Source organism: Lynx rufus, unplaced genomic scaffold (assembly GCF_022079265.1).
Source record: "Lynx rufus isolate CCGP_SWC_20201006 ecotype Redwood Valley unplaced genomic scaffold, mLynRuf1.p SCAF_1, whole genome shotgun sequence".
Lineage (NCBI taxonomy): Eukaryota > Metazoa > Chordata > Mammalia > Carnivora > Felidae > Lynx > Lynx rufus.
In genome coordinates, this window is record NW_025814823.1 from 209,492,214 (window position 1) to 209,505,315 (window position 13,102).

General features: G+C 38.8%; 1 protein-coding gene across 2 annotated transcripts in view; it reads right to left on the reverse strand.

The window, feature by feature from the left end:
• WDR70 (WD repeat domain 70) overlaps positions 1–13,102 on the reverse strand; it is a 298,862-nt gene that overhangs the window by 204,317 nt on the left and 81,443 nt on the right. For both annotated transcript variants that reach the window (XM_047093335.1, XM_047093345.1), the window contains one exon: positions 10,420–10,573. In XM_047093335.1, coding sequence (XP_046949291.1) covers positions 10,420–10,573 — 154 coding nt within the window. The remainder of the gene's footprint in view (positions 1–10,419; positions 10,574–13,102) is intronic.

Sequence of the window (13,102 nt, forward strand, 5' to 3'; positions counted from 1 at the left end):
ATGCAGGTCTTAATGGCAGGCCCCAGAAAACAGGTCTTTTACTGACATTTGTTGATTAAAGTTAAAATAGCATCTTGTAATATAAAGGATATTTTTTAAGAGGACCGAAAAAAAATGATCTCTATTACAGAAGATATTAAGGTAAAAGCACATGAGGTCACCTTAGCTGTTGAGTATCCAGAATACAAACACAAATAATAGGTTAAACTGTAAAACATCTAAAAGACTATGAATGTTGTTTCTTGTTTGTAAAGATAGGAGCATGACAAAGGCAACGGGAATGTTAAGTACCCTTGTGTTAAAACAGTGACCAAAATTAGTCATAACAAAAATCAAGTTCAACTAAGGATTCTTAAATGGATCTAAACAGATTCAGTACTATGGCTAACATTAGCGGAAAAAATTTTAAAGTGACACCTATTAAAGAACAGCCAGTGACAAAAACAGTTTTTCATCAAATAAACTAGTTTTTCTCTCTTTTTTCCTGTATCTAAACATAGACACTCCTGAAAAAAATCCCTTCATTTAACAGACTTAACTGGAAATAGCCTAGAAGAATTAACCATCCATTTTTTCTCATAAATATGTTATGCTTTCCCTGAAAAGAGGACATTACTGAACCATGATCAATATTGGTTTCCTCTAAACACACACACACGCAGATGGGGGACAATCGGCAGGGGTGGGGATGGGGGTGGGGTGCTGATTTATACTATTCTGCACATACTCTTATGGCTACCACATAAGAAAAACTGTAAAACAGTTGCCCTGATGCAGTGCCATCTGTAGTCACTGAATGAGGTGAGGCTCTGTGACCCACCAAAATGAAAGTACCCATGTCTTTCTCATGGTGAGCTAACAGGCAACTCACATGATGAAAAGAAATGCAGCCAAGAATATAGTGTGAACTTCGATCCAAAAGTTCTTCACCAGAGACCATTCATAGGCTGTTTTAGGAATCACCAAAGTTCCTAAAATTGTCAGCAAAAATCTGTGTGCATATATTTTGCTGCAGAAAACATTTACAGCTTTAGCGCAGGAGTTGGCAGACTTTTTCTGTAAAGGACCAGATAATGAGTATTTTAAGTTTTGTGGGCCACATGGTCTCTGCTGCAACTATTTAACTCTACCACTGTAGCACAAAAGCAGGCACAGACAATAGTAAATAGTAAATGAACAGGCATAGCTGTTTCCAATAAAACTTTTATTTACAAAAACAGGGTGCAGGCTGGATTTGGCCCATGGCTATAGTTTGCCGACCCCAGTTATATTCCATCCATCCTCTTAGTCATTTTCTTCTTTACTCAAAGACTCAAGTTCAAGTCTTTCTAGTTCCTGAGCAATTTTAAAATCCATTTGAACATATTCAAGACATAACTTCAGTCTTCTTTGATCTACTTAAGTCCAATGACCTCTTCTAACACTTTTCAACAGCCCCAACTATGGCTAACTCTGCCATTACCACAGATAGTTCCTTTTCTGAAACCATGAGTTTCCAATATTTATTGTTTTAACAAATGTTTTTTAGCTGATATGTGCTAGGCTCTAGATATTCCATTTACTGGTCACATAACTTTCTATCTTCCAGTTCAACTTTTTTTTTTTTTTCAATATCAACCACTCCTTAGAGAGTCCTCTTGCTTTACCTACAATGAACAATCTTTATTCCGGAATAACTCTCTCCTCCCCCATCATTGTATTCCATTCAAACATCCAGCCTCCCAAATAAGATTCAGGAGTATCATACAAATACACAGAATGACTGTCTCTGCAAATCTACATTCTATAGCCCTTAATGTCCCACATTTCTTCTAGGCATTTTTTTCTCACAATCCTCAATAGCTATTTGAAGTCTTTACTATTGTACTGAAGGCTTCATCACAACAACTCCCAACAAAATTAATGACCCTGCCAGTAGTTTCCTACCTAAGACCCACAGCCTACAAACAACTGTGGGTATGAGCCCTCCACAACCCCTCCATTCCCAGTGTAAATATATTCCCTCCTCTCACTGAAAGCCAACTCCTGCCTGCTCTTATGCATGATCACAACCACTACCACCTTCTCATGTACTTGCATTATTACCTGGTATGTTTGGTTTTTGCAGGACTGTATTAGTTACGTATGCTGTGTAAGAAATCACCAAACTAAACTAATAAATTGGAGGTGGTTTAAGCCCCTAACAGTTTTGGAGGTCAGAAGTCCATCGCAACGTAGCTGAATTCTTTGCTTAGGATCTCACAGACTGAAATCAGGATGGTGATAGGGCTGCATTCCTCTCTGGAAGCTCTGGGCAAGAATCTGCTTCCAAGCTCATTAGGTTGCTGGCAAAATCCAAGTTCCTTGTAATTGCAGGACTGAGATGCCCATTTCCTTGCTGTCAGCTGGGAGCTGCTCTCAGTATCTAGAAGCTGTGTGCCTTCCTTGCCACATGAATTACTCCACCTTCAAAGCCAGCAAATGAGAATCCTTCTCATGTTGAATCTAAATTAGACAAAAGTCATGCCTGCAAATGTTTGCAAAATAATCCCCTCTTTATCTATAATTCCTTTGAAATGGCTAAGGAGTAATATCCTTAAGCTTCCTAGGGGTCGCCCGGTTTGGTTAAGAAAATCTGTGAGGCCCACACTAATTTCTTGAAAAAGCCTTTAGTATAACTAAGTAATCTGACCCTATGATCTTTCTGAGGTTTGACCAAAGGGTTATATATACACCCTTGGTTCCTTCTCTGTACCATACTTTCAGAAGCAATTTCTTCATTTTAACATTATTTACCATCTGGATAGGCTCAAAACAAACTAAATCATCTAGTCCTGGTACCTCTCTAATAAAACTTCTTTCCATTTAACTTTATTCTCTCATATATTACTATAAGCAGCAAGAAGAAAGCAGGCAGTACCTTCAACACTTTGCTCAGAAATCACCTTAGCTATATCTCCAACTTACTCACGTAAGTCTGCTTACATCTTCAAAGCCAGCAACAGAGACTCTCCCTCAGGTCAAATCCCTCCCACACCTCAAATTTCTTTTGTCAGGAATAGCCCAATCCCTTTAAGGGCCCACCGGATTAGACAGGATCCACTGAAGATAATCCTCCTTTCTCAACTATGCCATTCAATATAATCTAACCATAGGAGTGTTGGGTGCTGCTCATAGTTCACAACCATACTCGAGAGGAGGAGCAGGAATCTTGGGGGCCATCTTAGAATTCTGTCTACAACCATGACTATGAGTGTAGCAATTCTGAAACTACTTTCTATGTGTGGTAGCAATGAACAAATGAATTACTATAGTGATGATATTAGAAGCCAAACTTCTCACTGTTGAAGAAGTGAAATACAAATATAGAATGGGGAAAGGCTGCGAAGTTAGATTAGAATTACTTCATAGATCAGTGTGAATTCATGATTATATATTTATATGTATATAATATATATTTTATATATTTATATATTTTTATATTTTATAATATATTATATATTTTTATTTTATATTTTTATATGTAATATATATACATATATTTATATATATATATATAGATTTATATATATATAAATATATATATATAGATTTATATATATATAAATATATATATATATATATATATATATATATATATATATACATATAGGGGTGGGGTTTTTTGGTTATTTGGTTTATCTCCCATCCCAGCTCTCTCTCCTGAAATAGTCTAGAAGCAATGGTGCCCCAGCATCAGTAAACATACGCAGTGCCAGGATCTAGATTTGTAAACAGAATTCCCTATTAAAAGGAACCATGGATCAATAGAGAAATGGGTAACATTAGAGCAGGAAAAGTACAAGATGAGCCAGGAACATTTTGTTGTGCCAGAATGTAACAAAGTACCCCAAAAGTGATGGGGATATGTCAAAAGGACAGAAACCAGTGTTAGGGAGTTTCTATTAGATAAAAAGGTCTGGAAATATTCAGAAATTGGAAAGAAACACAATGTGCTTCAAATCACTGCACTTTGGGGGAGTTTATATTTGTGGTTAAAACCATCAGTTAAAACTGCTTACAGAAACAAAAATATACCTAGAATTCACAGTTTAAAATGTTTTACTTCTTAGGAAACAGTATTTCCCATTAAAAGGATATGACTAAAATGTTTCATCTCCAAATAATAACAGCAAATTTTTGGAGTGGCTGGAGATCAGAATAACTACATGTACTATTCAAATATAAATAAATATTTAAAAACATGTTTTTCCTGTAATTATTTATAAAGCTTCTAATTTCCATAATTAAAGGATATTCAAGAAGAAATTGCCCAATTAAAGATCCAAGCATTCTAGGGTCCCTGAACCTATCCTCTACCACGTTAGTCATGTAATTAAGAAAGAAATGTAACAGAATTGTTTTGATGTTGAAGAGAAAAGGGTTCAAGACAATCCAAAGGAAATGTACTTAACAATATCAACTCTAGATGAACTGACAAAAGGAAGTTTAATAAGTGAAACTCTAAGATAATCACAGGCATTCATTTATTATCATCTATGAAAACACCTTTTAGGGGCGCCTGGGTGGCGCAGTCGGTTAAGCGTCCGACTTCAGCCAGGTCGCGATCTCGCGGTCCGTGAGTTCGAGCCCCGCGTCGGGCTCTGGGCTGATGGCTCAGAGCCTGGAGCCTGTTTCCGATTCTGTGTCTCCCTCTCTCTCTGCCCCTCCCCCGTTCATGCTCTGTCTCTCTCTGTCCCAAAAATAAATAAATGTTGAAAACACCTTTTAATTTAACTTAATACTGATTTGTTATAGAGTTTTGATGTACAGGAATACTTCTCAGTGAGGGCTAGAAATTTAATAGTCACACATTTGTGGGATCTAGGCCAAACAGCCCCATTTGAGTTTCAGGCAAAGTGTGTGTGTGAGACTTCAAAGTAAGAGAGGAAAACACTTTCTGATTGGAAGTAACGTGCCAAAATTCTGGTTTAGAATAAATGAGTTTTAGATGACAATATAATTAAGATTTTAAAGTATGCTTTTGAATAGTTTAAAGGTTGATTCCTCCTTATCTTTGTCCTACTTTCTTAATGTTAAAAAAGAGACAACAGGGGCGCCTGGGTGGCTCAGTTGGTTAAGTGTCTGATTTTGGCTCAGGTCATGATCTCACAGTCCATGAGTTTGAGCCCCACCTCGGGCTCTGTGCTGCTATGAGTTCAGAGCCTGGAGCTTGCCTGGGATTCTGTGTCTCCCTCTCTCTCTGCCCCTACCCCATTCACGTTCTGTCTCTGTCTCTCAAAAAATGAATAAACATTAAAAAAATTTTTTTTAATTTTTTTTTTCAACGTTTATTTATTTTTGGGACAGAGAGAGACAGAGCATGAACGGGCGAGGGGCAGAGAGAGAGGGAGACACAGAATCGGAAACAGGCTCCAGGCTCTGAGCCATCAGCCCAGAGCCCGACGCGGGGCTCGAACTCACGGACCGCGAGATCGTGACCTGGCTGAAGTCGGACGCTTAACCGACTGCGCCACCCAGGCGCCCCAAAAAAAATTTTTTTAAAAAGAGAGAGACAACAGGCGCAAAATGGAATCACTTATGTTAAACCCATGGCACCAAAAAGAAACTTAATACCTAACCTAAGTACTGTTTCAAACTCTCCCAGGAATGTAATCTTAACCAGAAAGTCTGGAATTTCCTGATCAACACCAGTGAGGTTATCCAACTAATAGACCCGTTTGTTCCCCCAAAAGGAAGGTATAACCTTGCTGGAAATAATCCTTTTTTTCCTATTTTTAAGTTTCTTGTCCCACCCTCTCTCTGCCTTTGAAAACATTCCATTTTGTACATCTCATAACTTCTTTAGACTACTTGCTAGAAGAGATGCTGCCCAAGTCACAAATCACTGAAGAAAAACAATGAGAGCGACAAATTTACTCAGCTGGATTTCTTCTGGATTTAACACTACTCGCCTGAACCTAAAGAAGTAAGATCCCATTTTCCCCGCATACAATAATCAATAATCCCATGAACTCCAGACCAACGTTCTTCATATTTAAAAAAAAACACACACACACACACACAGCAGGACCCGATTTACAAAGTATATCTTATGAAAAACTTGAACACATAAAAGAGACAAAACTGGAACTCCTCTGGCTGAAGTGAGAACCCCCCTGCCCCTCACCCCCATCCCCAGGCCTCTCCTTGCACCTTACTGCAGCCCCTGCGGCACTCACAACATAACTCCAAGATGGCAGAACATGCAAAAGGTGACTCCAAGCAATAACTGATGTAAAGGTTCTGCTATCATCAGAAAAAATGTTTTTCAGATGCATAAGGAAAATACAGAATACAGAAACCAAAATGTTCTAAGTGATTATATTTGGGTAGTAGAATTATGAGTAATTTTTTCTTTTCCAAATTTTCTATTATTGACAGGAATTACTGTTAGAAACCCAATAAACTTTATTTTTCCAAGATGTAAATGTAATTATTCTTCCTGTAATGCACTGTGTTGTAGTATACAACAGAAAAAAGCATTTCTTTACCACTGTGACTATACTTAAAAATACACACACATACACACACAGTGATGTAAAGATTAGAGATACAAATTTAACAATATAATTAGAAAGGCCTGTTTATATTTAAAGTACATAATATTTTAATCACAACAGATCAGATATATTTAATTGTTTCCTTTAATGTCCTATTCACTGCAATTTCCAGTAAAGCCACAAGTTACTAATTACTCTTGGAATCAGAAAAGAGGTTAAAAAGTTAAGGAAAAAAAGTGTCCTATGAAATCTACTACTTTCAAATAATAATTCTTGCATTTCCAAAACCCATTACTCAAGCCAAAGACTGCAATTAAGATACCAGTAACATTTCCTAGACAAGTAAATAGTCAATTAATTACATCTGCTTCTAGGAAATGGAAAGAGTAAATATTAACCATGATTTTGAAATCAAAACGGAGATATTCGGCAAAGTGGGAGAAGTTATAGTACATGGTTACAATATATAGAGATTTTTGCACGTTGGCAACTAAAATTTTTTCCCAGTTTTATTTAGAAATAATTGATATACATCACTGTATAAGTTTAAGGCATATAGCATGATAATATGATTTACATGTATTATGAAATGATTATCACAATAGGTTCAGCTAACATCCCTCATCTCATATAGATACAATATAAAAAAGAAAAAAGTAAAAAAAAAAAAAAAAACTCTTGTGACGAGAACTCTTAGGATTTACTTCCATAACAACTTTCCTGTATATCATACAGTATTATAGTCATAACATTGTACATTATTATACCCCTAGTATTTATGTACCTTATAACTAGGAATTTGTACCTTTTGACTACCCTTCTCCAATTCCCTCATCCCCCACCTTCAGCCTCTGGTAACCACATGTCTGATGTCCTTTTCTGCGAGTCTGCGGTTTTTGGTCGAGCAGGGAATTGTTTGTTTGTTAGATTCCACATATAAGTGAGATCATATAGTATTTGTCTTTCTCTGTCTGGCTTATTTCATTTAGCATAATGCCTTGAAGTTCCATCCATGTTGTTGCAAATGGTAGCATTTCCTCATCTTTTATGGCTGAATAATATTCCACCCCATATATGTGTGTGTGGGGGGGGGGGGTTATACCACAACTTCTTTATCCGTTTATCCATCCATGGACACTTAGGTTGTTTCCATGTATTGGAACATACATAAAGTCTTAGTCTTTTTATAATGTAAGAAATCCCTGAATGGCTGAAACAATTAAGAAGAGCTTAGAGACTGGCAAAAACTTTTCTTCCTCATACTTTTTAAGAACTATTGTCTATGGTAAATACAAGCTAAAAAGAGAATCAATAGGAGTTTTCTAAGGTTTCATTTCCACAAACCAGTTTTTTAAAGTTCTGGATTCCCAAAATCTCCAAATAAAGCAGATAAAAGCAGAACTAACTGAGTTTAAGATATGGACAGGGACCTATATCCCTATCTGCTTTCTTTCCTTACCACCCTCACTCTCACAACATCATCTTTGGTGGAATCCTAGGGACACTGACTTTAAGGAGAGACGAATGAGACATTCTAGTGGAATACATGAAAAAAAAGAAACTACTGAAGCCACCATTGCAATATAATTGTATGCTTAAATTATATTTGAATTCTGTTTGAATCATCTAACATATACTGGGTACTTAATACAATTAGTCAAGGGGCATCTGGGTGGGTCAGTCCGTTAAGCTGAAACCGACTCTTGGCTTCAGCTCAAGTCCTGATCTCTAGATCTCGTGTGTTCGAGCCCCATGTCAGGCTCTGGGCTGGCAGCTCGAAGTCTGCTTGGGATTCTCTGTCTCCCTCTCTCTCTACCCCTCCCCTACTTGTACTGTCTCTCTCTTTCAAAACTAAAATAAACTTAAAAAAAAAAAACTAAAAATATGCATGAGGCTGGGATCCTCATTAGGGTTGAGAGGCACTTCACTGGGGTTCAATAGAAAGCAATTTGAAACATAGTATATTTATTTATTCCAATAGGTCAACCAGGGCATGTAAAGTAGATTACAGTCAAATCTCCTTATTTGTAGTAGTTATGGTCTATAAAGTTCTGTAAACACTGAATTATCAAATACAGGGTTGGGATCCTGTAAGCCTCTGGTCACATTTTCATCAAGCAATCAATACATAACTTTGTTTATGTTTTTGTTTAAGGACAACCATATAATAATATATATTCCTGATTCATAAACATTGAACTCATAGCCAACAGCACTGTAAGTCGTGCCTGAATGAAGCTTATCTAACATATGTATTCTCTCTAGGGCACATCATGGACTTCTTACACTTAGGAACACCAGACAATGCTACAGCACTTCAGCACTACACTTGGGGGCCATTGTAAACAGCAAAATCACCAACAAAAATTGCCCAAATAAGAAAAGCGCAACACTACATAGATCACAGAAAGGATACTTGATTACAACATGAGCTAAAACAAGAAAAAAGAGCATCAGCTTTTTCAAATTCTTTTTTGCCACTCTGTACATATGCACGTCTGCAAATGACCATAAAAGCACTGTGTACTGATTTTGGGGTTACAAAAAATTTTTAGCAAATAGGTGAGCTTGCAAATACAGGAACAACAAATAATCGGGACCCACTGTATTTTCTTAAGACAATCAAATCTCATATAAGATTTTGATTTAGTTACAAACCATGATTAGTGTTTTAGAAGAAGGTACTAAGACAGGGAAAGAAAGAGTAAAAATCAAAATTAAAATTGAGGCTCAAACTTCTGCATCAGTTATATCCACTGACACTGTAATGTATCTGTGGTAACTTGCATTATTGTTCCCAATCCATCACCCCTCCTGCATCCTCCAGCTTTGGCATGTGATTCTGCAGTTCCTCTCACTAAAGACCTGAGCATATTTCTCCACTGTACCGATGTTACCCACAGTCATGTGATTTGCTCTGGCCAATGGAACGTCCGTGGACATGTGAGCAAAGACTTCAAATGTGCTTCCAGATTTGGGGTTTCCCTCTTGTGTTTCTGCCATCACCATGAGAAAAACATGCCCTCAGGCAGTTTGCTAGTACAAGCGAGAACAGAAACACATGGAACAGACCTAGCACTAACTGGAGCTTGGAGCCAAGCCCAGCCATCCCAAAGATATGTCAGCAATTATAAATAAGCCACTAAGTTTGATAGGATTTATGCTGCTATAGTTAATTGGTATTTAGTGTAATTTTAAAATATTATCTCACTAAAAATCTTTATTTAAAAGGTTGATGAGACTCTTTCATTCTTGTCCTAAGCCCTAGTACATAGTAAGTTTGTGCTATGTTGTTTATAAAGATGGCTACATCCATATCTCCCCGCCCACATGATCTTTTATAATGTGATCTTGTCATTCAACCACCAAATGGTAAAATCTATCTCCCCTCTCCTCAAATCTGCACTGGCGCTATGATGCTACATAAGATTTGAAGCCAGACCTTATAAAATCCAAAGTTTCCATATCCATCCTTCATGGACCCAGTCATCAAGCAAGAAGTCAAACCCCACTAAGTCCACCACACTGTGAAAAAAGCCCAAACTAGACATGTGGAAAGAGAAAGTGGGAGAGACAGAGAGAAAGAGAGGGCACGCACGCATGCACATGCACATAGTGGGGAAGTGGGGAGTACTGGGAGCAGGACAGATACCATGGGGTAGAGCACCAACCATAAACCATGTGAATGATGCACTTTGAACCTTAAAACCATCCTAGTGCCCCAGCTGACACTATATGAAGCATAAGAACTTCCTGATCAATCCACAGAATTGTGAGAAACAATACAGTGTTTAAAACAAGACACTAATTTTTAGGATGAATTATAGCAACTCAAACAAGTTGTTAACAAATGTGTGCCAAATTAATTAAATTCACTAAAATATTGTTTAATGCTTACCTTGGTGTTCGCCATGTCCACAATATACTGGTCTCCCTTTATACATTCCATTACTTCAAAACCATCTCTGTCAATCACTTTAGCCTGAGAGCTTCCAGATACAACAAGAATCATGTCTCCCGTGTTACTATACTGCAATGACTTGATCTGATGGCTTTGTAAAAGAAAAAAGAAAACAGGTGTGTAAGACACTGGGCATAATATTTATACTTCCACTACATTAGGCACTGCCAGAAGAAAGTTGCACAACTGCACAAATTGATAATTCTTCAAAAGCAAGATCATCAACTTCGAATGGGTCCTCAACACCAGTGGCTATCCTGTTAACGCTCTCCTCCCACTCACCACAGCAATCTGTTAAAATCTCTACTCACCAACCAACTCTCCCCTCTTTCAGCTGTTGATTTGTCTGGCTCTTTGCCAAAAGAAACAAACAACTGCCTCAACTTCCTCCCACTAGTGTTATAAACTTACTTATCTGCATCTGAATACCTCTCTTCCTCCGCCTCTTTGATTACAATGGTGGATGTAAACCTCTTCCTGCCCAAGGCAAATCTAATACCTGTATTCTGCATCCCATCCCTTCCAGTGTCCTCAGGAACGGCTACTGATTGTCGCCCCTCTTTCCCCTTCACAGCTAAGGCGTTAGAACAAGGTTTCATCTCCTTTATTCCTCTGGTACTATGGCATCCCTTCCATTCTCACTGCTCTACTCATTCCCCTAGCTTCAGACTATGTTACCATTCCAAAGTAGCCCACGTTCAATACCAATGTGCAGTAAAATGGCCCAGCTCTCTCCTTCAGTCTGGGATATGTCGGAAGAATTATACCAGCTTCAGTTTCCCTGTGGGATCAGCTGTGGCTGCTTCTGCCACTCCATGACGCCACAATTCCTGCAACTTTCTAAGCGTGCTTCCCTTGCACCTTCTCTCACAGGGGCTGATCCCACCACGAGCACTCCTCAACCAACCTTCTGCATGCAAATCCCGAAGTTTCAAGGTATGTTTCTGGGGAACCTGACCTGAGAGAGTTGCCACCAGAAACGGCCCTATGAAGTCAATTCCAAAATGAGATCCCAGAGGGGTATTCGTCACTGACTGGCTAGCAGTGAGGACCCTGTCGCAGGTGGCACAGAGTCCCCGCCGTGCTGCAACAGTGCAACTGCAACTGCCACAAATTCACCGTGAAGGGAGAGACACTGGCTGGTGGGCTACTTCAGGCATCTGAGAGGTACGGGAAAAGGAATAACTGAAACAACTGCAGAACTGGATCCCTATTACCTGGGTAGTCAGTACGATGAACAAAGACAACGAAAGGCTGAGGCTGACTAAATTACCAATTAAAAACTATAGTGTGAAAGCCAAAGGGCCTCTCTGGCAGCCTATAAAGACAGGGTTATTGTCCCTGTCAGGTAAGTGAACGATTTGTTAAAGCGTCTTTTTCTACCGCTATTAGAAGAGGGACCCAAAGCAGTTGACGTTCACAGGTGACCAACAACAGCACACGTGTGCATGCTCAAGCCAGGGCTACATTACTTTTCTGGCCCTTTGTCTTAACATACTCAGAAGGGACCTGGACCATCTGGACAACGTGAAGAAATTCATGTTGGTCCATGATCTAGATGACATCATGCTAATTGAATCCGGTGAGCAAAAAATCAAGTACACTGGTGAGAAACCAGAAGTAGGGTTTGTCTCCAGAAGATGACAAACCCTAGGAAAGATCAAGAGATGGAGATAAGGAGACGTGGGGAAGATGCATGTAGACACGCCCACAAAAGTGGACACGAAATACGAAGCTCTTTGTATCACATGTTAATCCCAAAAGACATCAACTTCGAAAGAGGCAATAAACAACGCAAAATGAGTTGGCCAGTTCAGTTGACATTAGGTAGCTTTTGTCATCATCCACGCCACTGTTAATGCAATACGCAGTGGAAGAAGGGATAGAAGTTAGGCATGGGACCAATGGTAACTCTCCAAAATAGACCTATTATTGCCAAAGGTCCAACCTCTCAGTAATTGAAGTCTATGATGAGCCCCACTCCCAAAATCAGTACTAAGCTAATGGAAAGTATGGAATATGAAAAACTGTGTAATAAGTATATGGGAAAAAACAGAGTGGGGAGGACTGAAAATGTGTACCAAGGGGACGGGAATAAATATTTTAAGTGGAATGGTCAGGAAGTAAGTGACCGAGTGGGCTACGAAGTGAGGGAGTAGGCTGTGACAATATTTTGAGGAAGAGTGTTCTAAGAAGAAGCAACTTCTATCAGAAATGACCTGCAGCAAGAGTGTCCTGGCATTTGCCCAATGTAACCTGGAGCAGACTGAGCAAAACAAACAGGAGTTGGAGAGGTCAGAATGCAGCAGGTGGGGATGTGCAGATCACAGAGGGCCACGTAAGCCCCTGAAAGGGCCTTGGCTTTTGTTCTCTCTGAGAGAAATCAGAAGAAACCGACCAGAGTGCTTTGAGTGGAGCAAGGACACAATCTGACCTACACTATACAGAACCATTTTTTTGTGCCTGGACCATTTTGCACTCTGAAGTCTGTGGGCTCCTTCTTCCTATGTTTTTTAAACATCTTTAAAAAACTACATTAGGCATATAGTGGAAACCAGCCATAAAGGAATAAATATTAAAATATTTTTTAATTTGTGACATAATATGTGAGTCTCCGTAC